The sequence below is a fragment of the Manis pentadactyla genome, chromosome 8 (genome assembly GCF_030020395.1).
Source record: "Manis pentadactyla isolate mManPen7 chromosome 8, mManPen7.hap1, whole genome shotgun sequence".
In the NCBI taxonomy this organism is placed as follows: domain Eukaryota; kingdom Metazoa; phylum Chordata; class Mammalia; order Pholidota; family Manidae; genus Manis; species Manis pentadactyla.
In genome coordinates, this window is record NC_080026.1 from 140,471,147 (window position 1) to 140,492,668 (window position 21,522).

The 21,522-nt window shown below is 49.3% G+C and overlaps 2 protein-coding genes across 7 annotated transcripts in view; one reads left to right on the top strand and one right to left on the bottom strand.

Annotated features, from left to right (window-relative positions):
• TUBGCP2 (tubulin gamma complex component 2) overlaps positions 1-9,326 on the bottom strand; it is a 21,582-nt gene extending 12,256 nt beyond the window's left edge. The window contains exons 1-4 of one of the 2 annotated variants that reach the window (XM_036929615.2): positions 9,190-9,326; positions 5,508-5,725; positions 4,428-4,556; positions 954-1,130 (exon numbers count right to left, since the gene is read on the bottom strand). In XM_036929615.2, the coding sequence (XP_036785510.1) occupies positions 954-1,130; positions 4,428-4,556; positions 5,508-5,657 (456 nt within the window). In that variant the 5' untranslated portion in view covers positions 5,658-5,725; positions 9,190-9,326. Of the gene's footprint in view, positions 1-953; positions 1,131-4,427; positions 4,557-5,507; positions 5,726-9,189 lie in introns of those variants that run through there. The other variant, XM_036929617.2, reaches the window with a different exon arrangement.
• Positions 9,298-12,694, top strand: ZNF511 (zinc finger protein 511). Of its 5 annotated transcripts, none has more exons than XM_036929626.2 (7): positions 9,298-9,490; positions 9,590-9,663; positions 9,850-10,069; positions 10,228-10,352; positions 11,472-11,621; positions 11,813-11,898; positions 12,454-12,694. In XM_036929626.2, coding segments are annotated over exons 1-7 (810 nt in total). In that variant the 5' UTR covers positions 9,298-9,337; the 3' UTR covers positions 12,456-12,694. The 5 variants fall into 5 exon arrangements, with proteins under 5 accessions (XP_036785521.1, XP_057362513.1, XP_036785522.2 ...); XM_057506530.1 differs by having other exon boundaries at positions 9,868-10,069; XM_036929627.2 differs by lacking the exon at positions 11,813-11,898.
• Positions 12,695-21,522: the final 8,828 nt, after the last annotated feature.

A 21,522-nucleotide genomic window follows, 5' to 3' on the forward strand; every position in this document is an offset into this window, starting at 1 on the left:
TGAAAAACAAATAGACCAGAAAATATACTTAAAACTAACATCCGTGGCACTAAAAAGGCCAATCACTGAGCAACACATGGGTTCCACACACACATGGCAATGGAACAAGTGTCTGTACCCTTCACAGTGCAAGGGGCTGGGGACATGCCAGAAGGGGCCAGCCCCTCTTCAGGGCCTCGGCCAGCAGGGGCCTGCAGGTAACAGGAGCGCCAGCTACAGGCAGCTCCCACACCGAGCAGGCTGGTCCTGGGGGACCCCTGTGCTCAGCTTGCAGAGTGAGGCCAGGGCCCCAGGGACAGACAGCTGGGGGGGGGAGCCCCCAGGGCAGGGGACAGACTGAAAAGCCACACAGAGGCCAGCTCCCCACACGCCTGGGACCAGCGCCAGGCTCCGAGCAGGCAGGCTGGGGCAGCCTGGCTCCAGGAAAACCACTGTGGGTGGGCAGGAGATTGGCAGGAGCACACACATCGGCTCATCTCCCATGAGCTGGCGGTGTGAGGTGCCCAACCACACTGGCTCTGCCAGAGCCGCTGCACTCGGACCTCACAGGGACACGGCTCTGAGGGGGCCTTGTGGCCAGGGAGGCAGTACCACATGAAGACACGAATGGAGACAAGGGCAGGACAGCCACTAGCAGGAAGGAGCAGCAAGTACAGGAGAGAGGAGATGGCCAGACCGTCCAGCTAACAGGGAAACGGGGAATTTGGGTTTGCACTGGCCACAGCCCATACAGCTGGCTCACGGCAGGCATGTGACTGCCCTGGGTGAGTCACAGCCTCCGGTACGGGTCACCTACTCTGGGGCAGGAGTTGTGTGGGCAGAGCTGGGTCCTGCTCAGGACTAAGCCGCAGCCCCTCAAGGCTCAGATTCATCAGAATATATGGCGGTGAGACCATCCCACTGGTGCCCGTGCCAACACGACTGTGGGGCCTGTGGGCAGCGCGGTCCAGTACCTGCTGCAATGTGGAGCCCGTAGCCACGCTGCCGAGCTGCTTCCTCAGCTCCTCAAGTTCCTGCATGGAGATCTTGGAGGCCGCAGCAGGGGTGCTGAGGCTGGTGGCACTGCCGGCCACAGCACTGGCTGCAAGCTCAGCCCTCTCCTTTGCATTCTGTTGTAAATATTGCAGAGTCTGAAAACAAACAACCCAGTGTCACATAGGCCAGCACTTCCATGTACCTGTGGGCACAGCCAGCCCCGCTGCTTCCTTTTTTGTGTCCAGCAACCACACGGAGGCAACAGGAGGGCTCCTGCAGCCCCTGAGTGCAGTGTTGTCCCCCAGTGCTTCCTGCCGCAAGGTGCCACCTCCCTGAATCCGGAGGGGGATCCACAGCCACCCAGCAGTCTGTCTGTCCCCTGCAGCGCAGCCTTTCCTATGCTCTACGCTGCAGCAAGACTACCCTGTATCTGTCCCTAGGGCTGCTTGTCAGCCGCACCTGCCTGCACCCCTTGTCCCCAGGCAGGTTCTGGCCCTTGAGGGCAGGAGCTGATGCTGTGGATGTGCCAGGCACCCCAGCCCCTTCAGCCTCCACAGACTTTCTTAGTATCACAAGTAACACATATAGAATTTAAAACTGATGATAACGAATAAAGTCCCCAACCAGATGGCTTCAATGCTGAATTTTATCAAACATTTAGTGAAGACCTAATACCCATTCTCCTTAAAGGTTTCCAAAAAAGAGAAGAGGAGGGAATACTTCCAAACTCATTCTATGAAGCCAACATCACTCTAATACCAAAACCAGGCAAAGACACCACAAAATAAGAAAATTACAGACCAATATCCCTGATGAACATAGATGCAAAAATACTCAACAAAATATTAGCAAACCGAATTCAAAAATACATCAAAAAGATCATCCATCATGATCAAGTAGGGTTTATGCTAGGGATGCAAGGATGGTACAACATTCAAAAATCCATCAACATCATCCACCACATCAACAAAAAGAACAAAAACCACATGATCATCTCCATAGATGCTGAAAAAGCATTTGACAAAATTCAACATCCATTCATGATAAAAACTCTAAACAAAATAGGTATAGAGGGCAAGTACCTCAACATAATAAAGGCCATATATGACAAACCCACAGCCAACATTATACTTAACAGCGAGAAGCTAAAAGCTTTTTCTTTAAGATCGGGAACAAGACAAGGATGCCCACTCTCCCCACTTCTATTCAACATAGTACTGGAGGTCCTAGCCACGGCAATCAGACAAAACAAAGAAATATAAGGCAACCAGATTGGTAAAAAAGAAGTCAAACTGTCGCTATTTGCAGATGACATGATAATGTACATAAAAAACCTTAAAGAATCCACTCCAAAACTGCTAGGGTATCTGAATTCAGCAAAGTTGCAGGATACAAAATTAATACACAGAAAGCTGTGGCATTCCTATACACTAACAATGAACTAGCAGAGAGAGAAATCAGGAAACAATTCCATCAAAAAGAATAAAATACCTAGTAATAAACCTAACCAAGGAAGTGAAAGACCTATACTCTGAAAACTACAAGACACTCATGAGAGAAATTAAAGAAGATACCAATAAATGGAAACACATCCTGTGCTCATGGCTAGGAAGAATTAATATTATCAAAATGGCCATCCTGCTTAAAGCAATCTATAGATTCAATGCAATCCCTATCAAAATACCTACAGCATTCTTCAACGAACTAGAGCAAATAGTTTTAAAATTCATATGGAACCACAAAAGACCCCGAATAGCCAAAGCAATCCTGAGAAGGAAGAATAAAGCAGGGGGAATTATGCTCCCCAACTTCAAGCTCTATTACAAAGCCACAGTAATCAAGACAATTTGGTACTGGCACAAGAACAGACCCATAGACCAATGGAACAGACTAGAGAGCCCTGATATAAACCCAACAATATATGGTCAATTAATATATGATAAAGAAGCCATGGACATACAATGGGGAAATGACAGCCTCTTCAACAGATGGTGCTGGCAAAACTGGACAGCTACATGCAAGAGAATGAAACTGGATTATCGTTTAACGCCATACACAAAAGTAAACTCGAAATGGATCAAAGACCTGAATGTAAGTCATGAAACCATAAAACTCTTAGAAAAAAACATAGGCATAAATCTCTTGGACATAAACATGAGTAACTTCTTCATGAACATATCTCCCCAGGCAAGGGAAACAAAAGCAAAAATGAACTCATGGGACTACATCCAACTAAAAAGTTCTTGTACGGCAAAGGACATCATCAATAAAACAAAAAGGCAGTATGGGAGAATATATTTGTAAATGACATATCCGACAAGGGGTTAACATCCAAAATACATAAAGAACTTACACACCTCAACACCCAAAAAGCAAATAACCCGATTAACAAATGGGCAGAGGAAATGAAGAGACAATTCTCCAAAGAAGAAATTGAGATGGCCAACAGACACATGAAAAGATGCTCCACATCACTAATCATCAGGGAAATGCAAATTAAAACCACAATGAGATGTCACCTCACACCAGTAAGGATGGCCAGCATCGAAAAGACTACGAAGAACAAATGCTGGTGAGGATGCGGAGAAAGGGGAACCCTCCTACACTGCTGGTGGGAATGTAAGCTAGTTCAACCATTCTGGAAAGTAATATGGAGGTTCCTCAAAAAACTAAAAATACAAATACCATTTGACCCCGGAATCCCACTCCTTGGAATATACCCAAAGAATACAACTTCTCAGATTCAAAAAGACACATGCACCCCTATGTTTATCACAGCACTTTTTACAGTAGCCAAGATATAGAAGCAACCTAAGTGTCCATCTGTAGATGAATGGATAAAGAAGATGTGGTACATATATACAATGGAATATTATTCAGCCATAAGAAAGAAACAAATCCTACCATTTGCAAGAACATGGATGGAACTGGAGGACATTATGCTCAGTGAAATAAGCCAGGTGGAGAAAGACAAATGCGAAATGATTTCCCTCGTTTGTGGAGTATAATAATGAGGCAAAACTGAAGGAACAAGATGGCAGCAGACTCAGAGACTCCAAGAATGAACTAGTGGTTACCAAAGGGAAGGGGTGTGGGAGGAGGGAGAAGGGGACTGAGGGGTATTATGTTTAGTACACATGGTGTGGGGAATCACGGGGAGAACAGTGTAGCACAGAGAAGGGACATAAAAAGAAAAAAAAAAAAAAGAATAAAGTCCCCACCCCAGAGTAATTACTGCTGCTCCGACTATGTATATATATGTGTGAGGCAGGGAGGGGACCCGTGGTGGGTGCCACAGGTCAGCACAACGTGGCAAATGGCAGAAAGCAGCACTGGGGATTGCACACTGAGTTGCTGCCATGGCTGAGCAAATCTTACGCTCCTATGACGTGGTCAGAATGTGCCTCAACCCGCCTTTCTTCCAACCCGGGTTGGCGCTTGCCTCTGCTCACCTCTCTGTCTTCTGTGAGCTTTGACAGCAGGTACACCAGTGGATCAAGATTTCTTGTGTTTTTAGATTTCAGCTCATCATATTTCTTCAGAAAGTCTTCTGGAGTACGAGAAAATTCTGCTATTTTAACCTCAAAAGCATAAACATGAGTAATTTAGCAACAATAATTAAGGATTTTAACCTTCCAGAAAATTCAATACTAAACAAAAATAGTGCAGCCAGGTAGGCTACCCAACTGCATCTCTGAAATAAAGTGAAGAAAGGGCATGAGAATGCTGCCGGACCTGCCCTCTCCCACCGGCTTCCCCGCGGAGCCTGGGGTCAGACCGCTCCACACTCTCCAGGCAGCTCACGCAGCTCCGTCACACCTGGGACGCTACTCCCTGGGCTGCTCATGCACAGGCTCTGGGGTGTGTTCTCTGACTTTTAATGCTCCTCTTATGATAAGCTAACTGTGTGCTCTAGAACTCTAACTGCTCCGTGAGTTTTTCTAATTACCCTTGTGCCATTATTAAGCTGTTTAAATAATTGAAACTTCATATTTTCAAAGACAGATTTCAAAAGACTACTAAATATCTGTAATTTTGAATTACATAGCATATGAATAAAGGAAAAATTTCTACTTTTTTTTATCATTAATCTACAATTACATGAAGAACATTATGTTTATTAGGGTTCCCCCTTCACCAAGTCCCCCTAACAAGAAAAAATTTCTACTTTAAAGAGATTTCCACATGGTTGATACCAGGAGCCTCCTTTTCCATCCAGAAGAGTATCTGTGCCATGAAATGATTATTAATCAGAGAAACAGCAGTCTCCCTCCTCATGGGACACAGGGAGGTCCTCAGGGCAGGCTGACAGCCCCCACTTACTCATCTGTGCAAGGGGGGATGGGGCCTCCTTGACAAGTCAACAGAGGACTGAGCTGAGCACACTTGGCCCGTGTGAAGCATTTCACAAGTGTCTGCCGTCAGGACGGCACTGCTGTGGCCACTGGGTCGGGTGGTGAGCTCTGTGCGGAGGAAGCCCAGGGGGAAGCCCACCTTGCCCTGTGCTCAGCACACGGGCACAGGGCGCTCACCTTGGCACTGTGTGCAGACACAGTGGTCGTGACGTACGGGGTCCTGTTCTTCTGTAGCAGGTCAATGTAGACCTCAGCCCCATCCCCTCCATGGACACGCAGCAAGCTAAGCAGCTCATTGACATCGTGGTGGATCCGAAACTCACTCATAGTTTCAGCTCTACAACATCACAGTATAGCTTCCCAAAGCTAAGAGGAAGCTCTTTAGAAAAACAAAACTCTAAAAATAAAAAAGAGTAGAAGTGATCAGATTCTGCCATCAGGTCTCTGAGAAGCCAACTCACGGCGACGCCTAGCCCGGCCCACACACCTGCTCAGACGCCACAGCCTCTGGCCATCTGGCTGGTTCCTGGGCCCTTTAGGTGGTGCTCGCTGGAGGGGTGTCACTTCTGACTAGGGGCTCATGTTGGGGCACTCTCCCTTTGGGCAACTGCTGAGTCTCCCTTTCGGGCCAGTTTCCAGGCTCAGTTCTCAGCTCACAGAGCCGTGAGTGCAGACTGGGTGTGATCCTGCAGACCTGCGCCCTCCTTTCTCCAGTGGTTTCCTACCTGTGGCCCTGGGCAGCAGGGAGCGGCCAGTCCTGCCTGTGGGGATACAGCAGTCCTGGCCCTTTGGGGCTTTTGGATCTACGCGGGTGCTGCCTGGGCCCAGCACAGGTGTTAGACCCCAGCTCCCACTGCGAGGCCACACCTGGTCCTCACCCCCGCCACGGCTCAGCTGCTGGGTACTCACACCCAGTTTATGTGCTTTCTGAACTCTGGCACTGAGGGCATCCCTCTTCCTGCCCAGGCCAGGCTGCCCGTGGAGATGGTTTTGGTAAGACAGCTGCCTGTTTCCCATGCATTGGGCTGGGGCTACACATCAGCTCCACCCGCCCTACTGACCGGATGTCCTAGGGTTTCACCATTAGATGAGATACCCCTGAGGTCAAAACCGTGATGGAGAGCCCACCAAGGGAATGGTGCAGCCTGCACAGAGATGCCTCATCTGCTGACAAGTAGCCCTGTCAGCCGTTACCATCATGAGTACCAGCGGGAAGGGAGTTAGACATAGGCCATTAGCTGCAGATTCAAAAAGTAACCGCAAGGAAACTTTACACACATCACAGAAACATTTACATACCTACACAAGAGCTTGAAAATCAGGCAAAATCATTTCTGTGAATTTTCTGAGGTCTTTCAACAGATTCTCAAAGGCTCTGTGACCCAAAAAAGGTTAACCTGTGCTATCAGCTCCAGTGAAAACAGGCCGCAAATGAAGACCAAACATGCAGTGAAGGCTGTACATAAGCCCAAATGCGCTAATTAACTACAGAATATTAACATGTAACTCTTCACTGAGGTGAGACCGTACTCCTGCACAGTAAAAAACAAGTGCTCTGCACATAAACATCATAACACTTAACTGCACACAGACATCAAATCCTGGCCAGAGCTGGGTACCGCCCAACATAAAAGCAGGACAGGAAGCACGAGACGGTGCACACATGGGGAGGTGTCCCAGCAAGCCCACGTGGATCCCAGCCAGTACGATCCCTGACTGGGCCACACTGGGCTGCGGGGGCCTGTGCAAGCAGCCCATCCTCTCTAACCTTCTGAAAAGAGGTGAGTAGTCAGTCATCCCCCCAGAGCTGCTGTGGAAGTCAGATACGCTCGTTCTTACAAAACACCAAAGGGCCCAATGGTCAGAAAGACAGGAACAAGCGTTGTGGCTGTCACTGTATGTGGCCCACCACCTTTGGACTTGTTACCAGAGAAAGGGCTGGTTCTACAAAAGGAACAGTGGATCTGTGTCCTAACACTGACAGCCTCCTACACTACCCGTTACGTGACTAGTCAGAGGGCCCTGGAGAGGCACCACGAACAACCAGGAGACACAACACGGAACTTCCCCACTGCCAACCTTCAAGTCCAAGGGCAGCCAGCTTTACCCACGTTCTGTGAGGTTTCCCAAGGACCATGGCTGCCCTGTCATGGCTGCACTGAGGATCACCTGGGGAGGCTAGGTGGCGGGGAACCTACCAGCAAAATAAAACACCCCGCACCAGACATAAGCAGGTGGAGAGCTCTTCTGAAGAAAGATCCTGAGTATTTACAAGCTATAATTGCAAAACCTTTCATGTGTGGCAGAAATAAAAGCATCGACGTCCCCCCATCGCAGGCATCAATACAAGAGCCTGCAGTTCTTTGTGGGCTTGGAAACCACCACCGCCGAGAACTCTGACTCTTCCCAGCAGGACCTCTAGAAACGTGCCGGGGTGACTTTGGGCTGTCACAGTAACTGGAAGGGAGCTCTCGGCACACAGTGGGCAGGAGGTCACAAAGCTAAACATCAACATGAGCGTCTGGCCAAAGCTGCCAACTGCATCCCCACTAAACACAACTGTGAGGAACATTTCCTGCGACAGCTCCCTTCACCTTTCTGATGCCCCCGCGTCCCTCTATTAGTCACCAGAAATGGACAGACACAGACTTCTCAGGGCTCACCTCCTCCCCGGAGTATGAGCCACCAGGCGGGAGGAGGCTCTGGCACCTGCTTCACATCGCCCCATGAACAAGTTAGGAAGCGAGTGAGTGTTGAGGGCTCAAAGATGATGTACAAATGCGCTTGGAACACATTATTGCAAATTTTGCAAAATATCATACCTTTAGTGTCTTGTCAGAGACGGAACAGTGTGAGATGAGAAACAGAGCTGATCTGTGCAGAGCTCTGCTTCTATACAAAAATGACTGGCTATGTAACCACAAACCTTCACGTTCAGAGTGAAGTGATGCAAAGTTTTAAATTACATTTTTAATTTTTTAAAGAAACAGTATCCCCTTTTCCTAGCCGTTGCCCGTACGCACGCGTCCAGCACAATACTGAAATATTCTGGAGGAGCAGTGGGGAGGCCCGTGTGTGAGCGACCCCACAGCAGGCCTCCAGCACCCTTGGGCCCCTGAGGCGTCAGGCAGCACCATTTTAGTTATGTACCTGTCCCACCGGTGGGACGTTTGTGCCCCCTGCTAGGCTGCAGGCTTCAGGGTGCCAGGGACGTCCTCTCATTTCTTCACCGCTGCACCGTGGGTGCCTGGCGCGGTGTATTGTCCATCTCAGCAGCTGAGGGCATGGAGTAAACTGGGAAAGTAGGCGTGCTGTGCGGGGCCTGACAGGCCGAGAGGCCACTGGACGAAGGTAATGGGAAGCCACCCCAGGGCTTTAAACAAAAGCGGGCTTCCATAAAACACGAATATTCCAAAGACCACTTCGGCTCAGGTTTGGTGACCGGTCTGGAGACAAGAATGTCCCGAAGCCGCTGCCGCTCTGCAGGCGGGAGCCACAGGCGGTGCGGGCCAGGGCACTGCCAATGAGCACGGGAGGAGGGTGCGAGCCCCTCCCCGGAGGAAACCTCAACTACCCGGGCTTGGAAGGGACACCGGAGGTCCCACTTTCGGACCTGAACCGCCGCCGGGGCAACGCAAAGGTCAGCTCTGCCCCGGGGCACAGGCTCTTCCCCGCACGGGTCGCGGCCGGGGTCGTGCAGCTCTGGGTCTCAGCAACGCCGGGCGCTCGCCGGTCTGAGCCCGAGCCGGGTGGGCCCAGAGCCGGTGGCGCAGCGCGGAAAAACGGAGGGGCGTGCAGAAAGGCCGCGCAGCCCTCCAGGCTCAGGCCCCGGCCCGCCGCCCCCGCCGCCCGGACTCACCGCAGGCGCTGCGCGCGCGCCCAAGCCCGCGAAGCCCTCAGCGCGGCCCGCGACGGCGCCGGAAGGAGCGCGACGTCACGTCCGGCCCCGCCCCGGCCGGCGAGCGGACGGGGCCCGACAGGCTGCGGGGCGGCGGGCGCTCAGGGCGATGCAGCTGCCGCCCGCACTGCACTCCCGCCTAACGGGGGCACCCAGGGCGGCCGAGCCGCTGCCCGTGGCGAGGGACCCTGCGGCCGGGGCCGCGCCCTTCCGATTCGCGGCGCGCCTGGTGCGCTTCCCGCGGGACCACGAGCTCTTCGAGGTGCGTGAGCGGAGGAGGGAGGGAGAGGCCGCGGCGGGGGCGGGGCCGCGGGGCGGGGCTGCCAGCGCCGGCCCCGCCCATGGCGCGCGTGTCCTGCAGGACGGGGACGTGCAGCGGCACCTTTACCTCCAGGATGTGCTCACGCAGGTGGCCGCGGCCCCGGAGAGGCCCAGGTGAGCTGCCCCGCGCCCTCTGCCCGGACCCCTGCCCAAGCCCTGGCCGGCCGCCGCGGCCCAGCTGGTGTGTGAAAATTCAGTTCCTAGAACCGGAGGATTCGGGTTGCAAAGGAAAGCGGGGAGCGCGGACGCTGTGTCGGGTTGCGAGAGGCGGTGGCCGGCGCGCCGCGCGCCTCTCCGCAGGGCCGGTTTCCTTTGCAGAGTGCCCGAGTTCACCTGCCAGGTGGCCGGCTGCTGCCAGGTGTTCGATGCCCTGGAGGACTATGAGCACCACTACCACACACTGCACAGGAACGTCTGTTCCTTTTGTAAGCGGACCTTCCCGTCGGGACACCTGCTGGACACCCACATCCTGGAGTGGCACGACTCGCTGTTCCAAGTCCTGTCCGAGAGACAGGACATGGTAGGTGACCAAGTGCAGGCAGCGCGGAGACTTCGGCGCGCTCCCGGGCGGGGTGGGGGTCGCGGCTCGGCAGAGGGCACCTTCCTCGCCCTGGCTGCCAGGTTGCCGGGTGTGGGGGCGTGAGGGTCAGGATGGAGGTGACATCATTCCCTTCTCAGTATCAGTGCTTGGTGGAAGGCTGCCCAGACAAGTTCAAGACCAGCCGGGACAGGAAGGATCACCTGGTGCGACGGCACCTCTACCCTGCAGATTATCGGTTTGACAAACCCAGGAAAAGCAGAGGGTAGGTGGGCGGTGAGTGGCCCTACACTGCCAGATGCAGCCTTGAATTTAGAGAAGCCCCCTGAGTGTGTGGACTTTAAGGTGTTGATCCCTTGTCACTTAATGACAAACATCTGTGTCACTTAATGCCACATTTAGCTGCAGGCAGCAGAAACCCTGGCAAGTCAGGAGTTACTCACCAAAGGGGGTTAAACAAATAGGGGGTGGTCCTGGGTGTGAGCCCCCTGCCAAAGGGAGGCAGGCAGGGGAGATCCTGGCTCCCTGTCTCTGCTGGGGGAGTAACGGGTACCAACAGGCTTCTGCCCAGGGCTTGCTCTGTGCTCACCCTTCCCCAGCTGTACATGCGCCTCCACCCCAGGACAGTGGCACCTCACAGTGCCATGTGTGCCTCTGGGAATAGGTCCCTGGCTACAAGCCCTCTGGTTTTGTCCCGTCTCTGCATGTTTACCAACTTGACAACAAAACTGGTTACTACCTCTCGCTCATCAGCATGCATGTGTGCGTGCCAAGGTACCTCTGGCATAATTCTTACTGTGCCATATTTCTCTTTTTTTTTAACTGATTCTTTCAGGTGAACTTTCATAATCAGCTAAAAATACATTGATCAAAGCTTTTTCAAGCTAACTTTTCCCCAGTTAGGACTTTGCTGCTTAAAATAAATTAAGAGAAGCTATTGGAATGTGGGCATTTTTATAAGGCCTCTAGTGTAATTCCTTCCATTCCAAAGGATTATTTTAAAGAGAAAATTCCTATATTGTTGGATAAAGTCATTGGTATTAGGGGGAAACTCTCAATGTCATGCAGTTAATTTTAATAAATTTCCACTGTCACAGAAGGATGGCACTTGGTAGGTATTTACCATGTTGCACCATAAAAATACTGTTTTCAAAAGACAGTGTAATTGTTACACATGAATTTATAAAGCATGGCACCTATCATGTAAACATTCACTTATGACCTTGTAGTCCTCCTTGTTGCCTGCTAATTAACTGCTAAAATAGTTATAAAATATTTATTCCAAGAAAGATAGTCTTTTCCTTGGGAGTTACCTCTGGGGAAAGACCAGGGACGCCAAAGCTGACACCAGGCCAGGCTGCCACCCACCTCTGTTCTCCCACAGCCTCACCTCACCTGGGGCCACTATGCAAGTGTCAGCAGACTCCCTGGGGCAGGACGGGGAGCAATCTGAACGGGGCACCATGGAAATCTGCTCTGAACACACAGCCCCCTCCCGAGAACCCGCCAGTGAGAGGCGGGTCTACAGCCACAGGTCAGCATCTGGCATCTTCCTGAAGCAAGTTCTGAACGTGTGCTTTTGTGGGGCGTTGCAGGCTCCATGCTGCTGCACGGAGAGAAGCTGCTGCTGGCCACAGAGCTGGCCTCAGCAGGAGGGCCTGGCTATTCCTGCCTCCCTGGGACACTTGGTTTCTTGTGCTCTGTCTGCTTCTGGGACCCCTGCAGCACAGCACAGCAGAGCCGCACCGCCTCTCCATGCGGCTTAAGCTGGGACAGGAAGAGCCTTGGTCATAATCCCTTAAGTCTGACCTGTGAGTCTGCCTGTCTGGTACTCACTGTGCTTCAGTTGGGTTAAAGATGATTTTAAGTCTAATTTGTGGGGAGGAAATTGGGTAAATGAAAAAGTATCTTCAGTGAATCCAAACCAGCAGGAGAGTCTTGCCTCTCTCAGCTGCCTTGCGCGGTTGCTCAGGCGTTGGCTGGCCAGTGAGTCCCGGCTGTCAGTGGGTGGCAGGTGGCTGGGGTTTCATCCAGATGGTGGGTCACAGGAAGCCCGAGCCCTGGAGGGCTGAGCAGAAGCCAGTCTTCTCCACTGAGTCCTCCCAGCAGGTGCATGTGGGCAGCTGGGCGGGCCTCCCACACGAAGCAGGTGTGAGGCTGGCCAGCCAGCTGCAGAAAGGGAGCTGCCCCAGGGCCCAAGGAGCAGAGGATCTGGGCAGAGGCAGAGACAGCATCCCAAATGTTCCCCAGAGTAGAAGAGAGAGGGGAGCGCCAGAACAAGGAGACAGCCCACAGGACTGCTGGTGAATGGGGCCATTTGTTGGCAAAAGCAGTGGTTTTATTACAAGACTGTCTTTCTGTTTCAGGATACCACCCACTATCTGTTTTGGTCAGGCTGCATCTCGAGGATTTAAAAGTACCAAGAAGGGAAGGGAGCATCAGTGACATTGGGGACAGAGCCACACCTGCAAGCAGACTCCCACAGGCTCTGGAAATGACCACAACATGTGTTCTGGTGAATGAGATGCGGAGGCCAGCGTGCCTCCCTCTGCAGGTGCCATCCTAAGAAGGTTCTTTTTAAACACATAACGTAAATACTTTTCATTAGTGGTTTCTCGTTGTTGTTTGTGCTGTTGAATTAGATAGGAAAATGAGCAATAATAAGCTGTGAGCGTTTTCATTTCCAGGTTCAGTTTTCAGAAAGGTTCCTGGAGTGTTGGAGCCTGGAGGGGTGGGGATGAGTAGATGGGGTGCAGTGCTGGTCTGAGCTGTTGATGGTGGGCAGCTTGGCGAGAGGGGCCGGGTTCCTGCTTGCAACAAGCAGACCTGATGGGGAACGGTGAGCGCTGGAGAAGACCCACGTGCCAGGTGGCGCCTTCCTGGCAGGAACGGCTCAAAGCTGTGCAGCCCTCACCAGGGTCAGTGTGGAGAGGGGGAGCACTCCGTGGGGGGTATGGAGCCGCATGGGAAGAGCAGCTCGGGGTGGCCTGAGGCAGCACGGCCCCTGAGAACCAGCTGGATCGGCTGTGGGGTGATGAGTCAGGTCTCCTGGGCTTGGCCTGGAACGGGGCCCACGGGCAGGGCCTCCTTCCAGAGGCCCCGTCCCTGCCAGAAGCACCTGGGGCTCCTGCTCGGCCGGCAGCGGGAGGATGCCCATCTCACTCCGACCCGCTGTTTGCCTGGCTCTGGGCTTGGCTGGGGACCTCGGGTGTCGGTGACGGTGCTCCAGAGGGGATTTGTATTTTGTCCTTGGGATTGTGTGGTCCACCAAGGTGTGGGCGTGTAGCTACCTGCTTGCTCTCCACTGGATTTTTTGGACCTGGGGTTTCATCTCTTCAGATTTTGCCTCTGCCCCACTCTGTGTTCCTTCTTCTCAAACTCCCAACTAAACGTGTAGAATTCTACCTCTGTCTTCTGTGTTCTCAACTGCTTTTTCTTATTTTCCATTCCTCGCCTATCTTTGCTTCACTCTGGATAATTTCCTTAGATCTACTTTTCAGTTCATTAATTTTCATATCTGTATCAAATGTGCACCTAAACATTCCATTTTTAGTTACTATTTATGATTTTCAATTCTAAGTACTGTTTTTCTAATTTGCTGGATTTTTACAGCTTTTGTTCATCACATTTTCAATCCATTCTTTTATTTTTCAATTATATTGAACTGTTGTGTTCTAAAGATAGACAATATCTTTATCTGATGACTTTGGGTCTGATTCTTCTGTTTTTTCTGCTGCCTCACTGCTAGTGTCCTGTTTCCTAGAGAACTGTGTGATGTTTGGCTGAGAATTTATGTTTTTCAGAACTTCACCTCTGCAGTTTCCCTCACTCATCTCGGTTCTTCCAGGAGAAACGTCCACTCTTGCCATGTGACTGGGGGCCGCAGTGGAGTCCGCGCGGTGAGTCGTCAGGCAGTTCTCACGCCAGTGCCCTGCCCCACCGATGCCTCCTCTGCGCTGCCTTCACATACCCTCAGCCAAAGCAGGACACAGTGACAGAAACAGATGCCTTATTTAAGTTGTAGCAGAAAAGTAACGGTAAAAATACAATGAGAGGCCCTTTCTTATACATCCAGTTGACAAAACTCCAAAGATTTGGCGGCACATGCTTGTCAAGGTGGTGGGGAGACAGGCATCTCCCACATCGTCAGCAGGGATGCAGAACACTGCCGCCCCAAAGAAGAATTTAACAAATCCTAACAAGTTACTGCTGCATTTACTCTTTGACATAGCAGTCCTACCTCTAGGGCTATATCCTGAACACAACATTGGCAAGAATTCAAAAGATCTACTCAAAAGGCAATTTTTTTCTGTAAAATTGTTACAAACTCAAATGTTCCAAGTCCCAGATGACCCAAGCACAGGAAAAAGAAGACACAGATTTAAGATGGCTAAAGTCATTAAATACCACACAACCCTAAGTTTGAGTTAGAAGTATTGCTATGAACTCATAATGTGTGTTCCATGTTTGCTGACTCGAAAGCTCCGTTGAACAGCCTGGATCCACTTTTAGAAATGAGGGAAGAACAGGGTGGGCAGACCCTCCTGCCAACTTAAACAAGGTCCTGCTGGCCAGAGATGAGGCCACTTGAGCATTGTTAGGAATAATACCTACAACTGAGTGAAATACTCTGAATATATTAAATCCATGAGCTCATGGTGATTCTTTAAAAACAAAGACCTCATTGATTACATTGCGGAGGGTATCAGGAACTGCCATCGTTTTGGAAACTGATTAAATCAAGGAAAAACAAGAATTTCTCCTACCTTTCCTGCAAGAACTGGACCTCAGGGTAACCAAGCTGCTGATGGCAGTGACCTCAAACATGCAAAGAGTGCAGACCGACACTGGGTTCTTCCAGACATGAGCACCCGCACAGCCTGCCAAGTCCTGCCGGGACATCAAGGCAGAACTGATTGTCTAAGCCTGTCCCCTCCAAAAAGCAGAGCCTGAGACAAGGGCTTGCATGACAGTGGTTTTGAGAACAGTCCTAAAGAACAGAAGTAGGGGGCTGGGGAGAGTGAAATGGGGAAGGGGGAGAGCCCACCCAAGGCGGAAATGTTTGTGGTGGCCCCCAGTGGGCGGTCGAGTCTCCAGCCCACGGGAGGTCTGTGAGGGGCCTTACAGGATGTGCCTGAGAAGTGCCCCCCAGACAGAGGAGGGGACTCTGCTCCCGATGGCCTCACTCTGCAGTCTGTGGGCACAACTAGAGTGGTTCAGGGAAGCCCCAGGGTGGGAAGAGCTTTGGAGTGGCCGGTGGGAGATGGTGGCAGATGTCCTGTGAGCAGCTCGCTGCTGCAGCAGAAACCAGGCTCAGAGGTGCCAGGGCCACCGGTCAGGTTTCTAGAGAGCACGTGCCAGCAGCAAAGCCCAGATCCTGGAAAACCACAGGTAAAGGCTGGTGGCCGGTGAAGAGCAGGGCAGGGAGACCCAAGATGTGCACTGGCCAGCTGTGCCCCCCTTTTCGGGATCCAGATTCCAAGGAGCAAACAGAAAAATAACAAGCCAAACCGGGACAGCCTGAGGACCAGCTGCCAGGATGGGAGCGGGAGGCAGTGGGCTGGCGACTCCCAGGAAACCTGGGGGCATCAGCAAAAAATAAAACCAAAAATGATAACAAACCAGTACTACTTAAAGCCTCTGGGAATGGTCTTAAGAACAAACAGCAATCAATAAAATATCTGCCCAAGAAAATGTGAAAATTCAGTAAGAAACGAGTCAGTGATGTCTGAACCAAGACCCTCTTCCCTGCCCACTCAGCAAGGCAGAGACAGACCCCCACTGCTGCAGCCAGGGACTGCAGACCGGGCTTCCCTCGCCTGGGCTTCCGTCCAGAAGCAGCTTCAGTGTTTCTCTCCCTGACCCCTGTTGCTGAAGCTCAGTAGCAGGGGAGTCTGGTTGAGGGGAGGGCCTGCCTTTTGCCCTGTCCCCATCTATGGGTCTGAGGCTCTGGCTTGGGTGAGGCATCACTTGACTATGCGAGCCCTGAGCACACTTGCCCTGGCTTGTGAGATCAGAAGGGGTAAGCCGAGAGGACAGCAGGCTGCCCCACCTCCCACTGGGCTCCCAGAGCAGGACGTCACCCAGAAGTTTGCTGTTATCCACACCACCAGCTCCAGAACCCTGGCTCAGAGATTTTGCCTCGAGAAAAGCAAGTCAGAAAAACAGATTGCTCCTAGTTTCTTCCCAAAGGAACTGACTTCATTTGCAACAGACTGTGGAGAAGTTCAAGCCCACGGACATTCTCAAGAATAGTGAAGTAGTGGTAAAAGGAAATGGGGGTGACATTCCAGACACAGGTGAAATTGGAGGCTGGTTCACAAGAGAAAACCAGGGAATAATAAAACTGGGAGGCGCCCCGCTGGGGTCAAAACAACATCAAATACTGACCTCAAAAGAGTCAAAGAAGCCAGAACTTGGCTGGGTTTGTGTGTAGAGGAATTTATTCCTAAAGCATTGTTGAGAACAATAGAGCAATCGGCTGGCAGTTAGTGGTGTTTGACATCTGGGTGTGGTCAGGGAAAGGGGAGAGCCCTACACGGTCCTGTCACCCGGGGCTGCGTCTCCCTGAGCAGCAGCATCGGGCTCAACACTGCAAGGGGAGGCGGGGAGGAACAGTCCTCACTGAAATAATACAACCAGACACTAAACAGACAGACAACAGTAAGCCCCAGAGGAGGGGGACCAGTACCCAGAGTTGCTCCAGTACGTAGTCTGTAGTGTCCAATTTCCAGCCAATTATGAGGCATGCACAGTAACAGGAATGTATAGCCCATAGATACTGCCTGTGGGCACAACAGGACGTCAGGACTGTCAGGAGGGACTGCAAAGTAGCCACTAAAGGAAACCAGTTAAAGAATTGAAGGAAGGGATGATGACAATGTCTCATCAGAAAGAGGCTATCAACAGAGAAATTATTTTAAAAAGAACCAGATGAGAATTCCGAGTTGAAAAAAACAGTAACAAATTCTTTAAAAATAATAAAAATAACCCACTAGAGGGACCCCCAAAGTAGAGCTGAATTAGCAGAAGAAAGATTAAATGAAGTTGAAGATAGATGGACTGAAATAGCCAAAGAACAGAGAAACAGGAGTAAAGAAACATGAGAGCCTCAGGACGTTGGGCACCGCCATGGACCCCAACGTACATAGAACACTTGAAGGAGGAGAAAGAGAGAAGCGGGGAAAGAATCCAGTAATGGCTGAACTCACCCAATTTATTGAAAAGCAACCTACATGCCTAAGGATCTCAGTGAATTCCAAGTAGGATAAATGGCAAGAGTCCAGACACATCATAATAAAAATGCTCAAAATCAGACACAGAAAGACTTGAAAGCAGGAAGAGTAAAACGACCTGGTACAAGGGAGCCCCCGATAAAGTCAGCAGCCGGCTCTTCCCACCAGAAATGATGAGGGCCAGAAAGTAAGAGGATGACTCATCCAAAGAGCTCAAAGAAAAAACTCAAGAATCCTATATTCAGCAATCAGAATGAAAGTGGGGACATTACTACCTGTTGTCAGGCAGCTGTGTCTGGGGACGTCTCTCCCCGTGCACTAGGTGAAATTTCACCCCGGATTGGGGAGGGTTCTTGAGTCTGAACAAGAAAGAATTCTCGAACAGGATGTAGGTGTGGAAGGAATTCATTAAAGTGAGAGTGGCAGTCGTGCAGGCAGCAGGGAAGGGGAAGCTCACTGAACTGCCCAGCACAGGGCAGATCCCTCCAGGGTCCACCTGAATCTGCACACACAGGAACTAGGCCCCTACCACCCCAGGATCTGGGGTCGCTGCAGAGCACTGGGTGGAGTGAGATTATGCTGAAAACTTCCCAAAGGCAAAGAGGAGATTTGCAGGCAGGCTGCTAAAGAGCAAGGTGGTAGAGCTGCAGTCCTGCCCCGGTCACCCAGGATGTGGGAGCTTGCAGGCCCAGATCAGAGCTCTCAGGAGCCCTTCCCTGCTTGTCTGAAGGACAGACAGAGGGAAGACTTGTGCTTAAGTCTAGAAAATTGAGTGAAATAGTGACATAACAAAGATGCTTACCACTGGCAAAAGGGGTTTCTTATTAATCTCCCTATAGGCTTGGAAGAGTGCAGAGACAAAACACAAGTTGAGCAGCGAGAAGTCTTTAAGGCAGTGTACACACTCGGAGAAAGGGGAGTGCCAGCAGCCTCTGAGGAGGTGCACTTAAAGGCTTAGGAGTCTGTCTTTTAAGGATTTCAAGAATGGGGTAAAGGGCCAGGAGAACATAGACTGACATGTGGTGACACTGCTCGCCCTGCCTTAGGATAGGGTCAGTCGTTGGCTAATTACCATGTAGTATGTTGGGAATCTTATGTCCTAACTCCCTGGTGTTTAAAATGGAATCTCAGCCTTAAGATGGGGTCCCTCCTGGGATCTGAATAGACACTTCTCCAAAGAATAAATTCCGATGGCCAACAGGCACATGAAAAGATGCTCCACATCACTAATTATGAGGGAAATGCAAATTAAAACCACAATGAGATATCACCTCACACCAGTTAGGATGGCCAACAGAAAAGACTAGGAACAAATGCTGGTGAGGATGCGGAGAAAGGGGAACCCTCCTACACTGCTGGTGGGAATGTAAATTAGTTCAACCATTGTGGAAAGCAGTATGGAAGTTCCTCAAAAAACTCAAAATAGAAATACCATTTGACCCAGGAATTCCACTCCTAGAAATTTACCCTATAGTCCCTGTTATTTGGGGATAGAATGAAGCAACTATCCAGTCGACTTATTTAAGATAAATATCTATCACAAGTACTTATTATAAGGCATTATGTAGCTTAAATATGGCTTCTTTGCAAAAGACAAAACCCTAAAAGGAAGTAATTTCCTCTCTTGATACATGGGTAGATCTGTTTGAACTACACTGTGCGTTCATCAGGGAAAAGGCAAATACAGCAATACAATATGCACCTTGCATCACACAGCACACAGGTAAGATCCACCTTCACAGAGACTACAATACCCCTTTGTTACTGTTGTTCTCCTGGCTACCTTTTATCAGTTTTAGTTATTTTAGGAAAAACTCATAGATCCAAGCCATTACAATATCCATCACCCATTTCAAGAGAGTCTGGAGTGATTATTAATACTGAGAGTCACCAGATTTGATCCAAGTAAATACAAAATTGTAGTGGTTTTAAATAAAAGAGTATCATACTATTCCCCCCTCCCAAAAAAATGCAGGAGCCCAGTTTCAAAAAGACACACGTACCCCTATGTTTATCACAGCACTATTTACAATAGCCAAGAAATGGAAGCAACCTAAGTGTCCATCAGTAGATGAATGGATAAAGAACATGTGGTAAATATATACAATGGGATATTATTCAGCCATAAGAAGAAAACAAATCCTACCATTTGCAGCAACATGGATGGAGCTAGAGGGTATTATGCTCAGTGAAATAAGCCAGGCAGAGAAAGACAAGCACCAAATGATTTCACTCATCTGTGGAATATAAGAACAAAGAAAAACTGAAGGAACAGAACAGCAGCAGACTCACAGAACCCAAGAATGGACTAACAGTTGCCAAAGGGAAAGGGACTGGGGAGGGCGGGTGGGGAAGGAGGGAGAAGGGGGATAAGGGGCATTACAATGAGCACACATAATGGGGGGGGGGGCACGGGGAAGGCAGGATAGCATAGAGAAGACAAGTAGTGACTCTAGCATCTTACTACGCTGATGGACAGTGACTAATGGGATATGTGGTGGGGACTTGATAATGGGGGAAATCTAGTAACCACAATGTTACCCATGTGATTTTATATTAATGATACCAAAATAAAAATAAAAGACCATAAAAAAAAAAAAAGATGGGGTCTCTCCTGTTCTTACCATACTGTTGATATCTCAGCCTTTTTTCATCACAGGCAGGAAGAGTTCATCGTGATGTTTGTCCCATGCCCCTGCCCCGCCTTAGACCTGCCTTACAGAAATAAAAAGGACTATGAAGGTATACTAAGAGCAGGTTTCTGGCAGCAAATCAGATAGCTTAGATGAAACGGGCTCATTCCTAGAAAGATGCAGATGACTAAAACTGACTCAAGAAGAAATAGACAATTTTGAATAGACCTTTAACAGGTGAAAATATTCAACTAGTTAAAAAAAAAGTACCATAAAAAGGAAAGTTCAGAACCAGATAGTTTCACCAATCCTACCAATTATTTAAGGAAGAATTAATACCAATTTTTCAAAAACCCTTCCCCAAAATAGAAGAGGAGTAAACACTTCCCATCTTTTGTAAGCCTAGTATTAATGTGATATCAAAACCAGACAAAGACATCACAGAAAAGCATATCCAATATCTCTTGTGAATATGGATGCAAAGATCCTTAACATCAGCAAACTAAATCCAGCAACATGCAAACAGAATCATACAGCTGAACTAAGTGAGATTATCCTAGAAATGGTAGATTGGTTTAGCATCAAAAAATCAATTACTGTAATACATCATCAATAGAATTAAAAAAGCCACATGTTCATCTCAATGCAGAAAAATCATTTGACAAAGTTCAACACTCTTTCATAATAAAAACACTTAAATTAGGGATAGAAGGGAACTTCCTTAATCTGAGAAAGGGCATCTATGAAAACTCCACAGCTCACATCATATTTAATGGTTAAAGATGAGGGCTTTCAGGAATGAGACAAAGATATCTATTCTTGCCACTTCTATGTAGCATTGTACTGGGGGTGCTAGCCATGGCAAATAAGCCAGAAAAAGAAAAAGCATCCAGACTGGAAAAAAAGAAGTAAAATTATTTCTAGTCACAGATGACATGATCTTGTATATAGAAAATCCTAAGGAACCCACTGAAAATTTATTAGAACTAGTAAATGAGCTCAGCAAGGTTGCAGGATAAAAAATCAATATAGAAAATTAATTATATTTCTATTCACTTGCAATGAACAGTCCAAAAATAGAACTAAGGAAACAATTCCATTTGCAATCATAAAAAAAGAATAAAATAGGAACAAATTTAACAACAACAAAAAGTACAAAACTTATACGCTGAAAATCATAAAACATTGTTCACAGAGATTAAAGAATATCTAAAGAATTGGAAAAACATCTCAAGCCCATGATTGGGGGAATTAACATTGTTAAGATGGCAATATTCCCTAAAACATAGCCTGATCTACAGATCCAGTGTGACCTTTATCAGAACCCCAGTGACTTTTTGGTAGAAACTGACAAGCCGATCCTAAAACTCATGGAATTGCAAGGGACCCAGCATTGCCAAACAATCTTGAAAAAAAAATAAGAGGATTCACATTTCCTAGTTTCAAAACTTACCTCAAAGCAAAATATTCTAGACACTGTGGTTCTGGCAGAAGGACAGATACACAGATCAATGGGATAGGATCGAAAGCCCAGACGTAAACCCGCCACCCTGCGGGCAGCTGCTGT

Excerpts from the sequence above, each read along its gene's own strand:
- ZNF511 (XM_036929626.2), top strand. The coding sequence starts at position 9,338 with ATGCAGCTGCCGCCCGCACTGCACTCCCGCCTAACGGGGGCACCCAGG. Across the intron at positions 9,491-9,589 it reads GGGACCACGAGCTCTTCGAG|GACGGGGACGTGCAGCGGCA; the intron begins GTGCGTGAGCGG and ends CGTGTCCTGCAG. Across the intron at positions 10,353-11,471 it reads AAACCCAGGAAAAGCAGAGG|CCTCACCTCACCTGGGGCCA; the intron begins GTAGGTGGGCGG and ends GTTCTCCCACAG.